At 49.8% G+C, this 2500-nt stretch overlaps 1 protein-coding gene across 4 annotated transcripts in view; it reads left to right on the top strand.

The window, feature by feature from the left end:
- Positions 1–820, top strand: part of pdgfab (platelet-derived growth factor alpha polypeptide b) — a 15614-nt gene extending 14794 nt beyond the window's left edge. For all 4 annotated transcript variants that reach the window (XR_012960811.1, XR_012960812.1, XR_012960810.1 and 1 more), the window contains one exon: positions 388–820. Coding sequence is in view for 1 of the 4 variants with exons in the window: in XM_076140446.1 (XP_075996561.1) it covers positions 388–401 (14 nt within the window). In the remaining 3 variants the exon portion in view is untranslated. The remainder of the gene's footprint in view (positions 1–387) is intronic.
- The last annotated feature ends 1680 nt before the right edge of the window (positions 821–2500 follow it).

Raw genomic sequence — 2500 nt, 5'->3', positions numbered from 1 at the left:
CTCTTTCCCTCTCTCTCTCTCTCTCTCTCCCCCTCTTCACCTCACCCTCTTGTCATCACCCACCAGTCTGTCCATCTGTCTGTCCCTGTGAGAGACAGATGTACACACACACACAAACACACACACACGCATTTTGACCGATCCTATGATGCCTGGTCTGATCCCGTCCTTAAAATCACGACAACCGTGACAAAGAACACAGTGTGCCTTGCGTGTGTGTGTGTATGTGTGTGTTTATGTGTGTGTGTGTGTGTGTGTGTGTGCATGCATCAAATCAATGGAAGCGGGCACAAAATGCAAAAGGATCTAATTTGCTTTGGGATGATGAACTTCTGATGGTGACTGTGATTGTGATGCTAACGTCAGCTTCTCTCCTGTCTCCTGTAGTGGACGTGAGGTGAGACCAATCAGAACAAGGGACTTCAGCGTGGGAGGGGCTAAGGCGTCCTCGCCTCCCCCTGCCCCCCACACCTCCTTTTCTGTAAAGACTGAAAAATAGAGAAGACATTCATAAATAAGATGCCAAAGGTGCTTTTTTTTTAATTTACGTAACCAGTGATGATGACTTCCTCTGTGGTATCACTGCCCAGCCAACTGAGTGCTGCTGCTGCTGCTGCTGCTGCTGCTGCCGCTGCTGCTGCTGCTGCCGCTGCTGTTGTGATGGTGATGATGGTGATGGTGAGGAAGAGGATGGGGCGACGATGAAAAGGGATTTGTGTTGAACATTTTGAAGGAGAGGCTCAGCAGAGACTCTGGACGGCCCCCTGCTGTGCACCGCCCTGTTTCAAAGACTCCTGCATGCAAAAGGACACAGACGGATGAGAGTGGGACACAGTGGGACAGTGGGACACAGTGGGACAGTGGGACAGTGAAAGAGAGCCAGAGAGACGGATGTTCTTCAGTCTGGATGGAGCTCCAGTGTAGAGTTTCTCTTCAGCAGATCCGTGCCCAGATGCTTTGTACAGTTTGATTCCCAAAAGGAAGACGCGGCGCTCCTTACAGACTATTTATACACGTGGACGTTTGGTTTCTGTCTCTTCTTTTCGTGGCGCTCGGAGGCGTCGCAGTCTCAGCGTGTTCTCTCTCAGCCATTGTTACTATGCTCCTCCATGTTGTTGTTATATTACAGTATATCTGATGATGCCAAGTCCTGTATATGTTTGGAAATACAGTGTGTGTGTGTGTGTGTGTGTGTGCGAGGAGATGAGAGTCAGAGCCGGAAGATGCTTTATTTTTGTTATGAAATATATTATGCCTACTTATATACAAGCAGAAATGATGTTTATTTCTTTTGTTGTGTTGTATTTAATCCATGAAGATGCAACGATGTGGGAAGGAGGGACGCTGCAGTGGGAGGGAGGACAGGGGGGACAGGGGGGACAGGGGGGACAGGGGGGACAGGGAGGCTTAGTTTGCCTCCAAGTGAGCGTCGTTGAAGCGGCATCCCAAACTAAAACAGAGAAAAAAGGGAAGCGTGGCGTCTCAGTGAGCGTCCTGAGGCGCTGACTGGCTCCGCTCGGTCCAAACATGCAGAAGGTCGCTAAGATCTCACGCTAGAGCCTCAGTGCGCCGCAGACAGTGAGTGTGTGTGTGTGTGCAGCTACACACGCCGTATTCGAGATGATAAGACCGCCGCACACCCAGTCTGCTTTACCAGCACATGCACACAGACACAGACACACACACACACACACACACACACACACACACACATTGTGCCTGCAAAGAGCAAAGTCCATTAAAGTAAAGGGTGAATGAGCGAGGAGAGCAGAGGGACGAGTGTGTGAGTTCTCAGGCTTCACTCCTCTGTGGACAGGAACCCGGGCCTCTCACACACACCACACACACACACACACTCACACACACACACACACACACACTCTGGTACAAGCACGGAGCAGCACGGAACGCCTTCTTCCACGCCCGTGTTGGATCCCCCTTCCTTACAGTCAGCGCTCAGGGCAGAGCGCTGCGGTGGCGATCACACTGAGTCTCACCTCTGTGGACTCTGACGTGGAGCTAAAGTCAGAGCTCACACACGCTCACACACTCCGCCCTGCTGTGAGCGAACCATCAGACGCTCCATCAGACTCAACGCCATCTCAACCTTTGTTATTTTCCTTTGGGCCTTCGTTTCAACAAGAAAACAAAACAATGATCATAATTTATATATTTATGTTTTCAATAATAAATATGTTTCTGCTTATTAAATTGTTCACCCAACGTTCAATCCATCCCATAATGTGTTTGCATTGTTTCTCCAGCAGCTCCTGCACACACACACACACACACACACACACACATGCACACACACTGCACACACACACATGCACACACACTGCATGGTGTGTCTCTAACATGAGCAGGTTGGTCTCTGGGGTTCAGGAGTGTCCATGAGAGCAGAGACATCGTATTCTGCCTGTCAATGGAGCAAACATCAGCCAGTGTTTGATCATCTGATCATCTGATCATCTGATCAGATCAATCACTTGCTGATGTC

Source organism: Genypterus blacodes, unplaced genomic scaffold (assembly GCF_046128005.1).
Source record: "Genypterus blacodes isolate CSIRO-AG114 ecotype Tasmania unplaced genomic scaffold, CSIRO-AGI_Gbla_v1 ptg000620l_1, whole genome shotgun sequence".
Classification (NCBI taxonomy): domain Eukaryota; kingdom Metazoa; phylum Chordata; class Actinopteri; order Ophidiiformes; family Ophidiidae; genus Genypterus; species Genypterus blacodes.
This window is presented reverse-complemented; position numbering and strand designations above follow the sequence as displayed.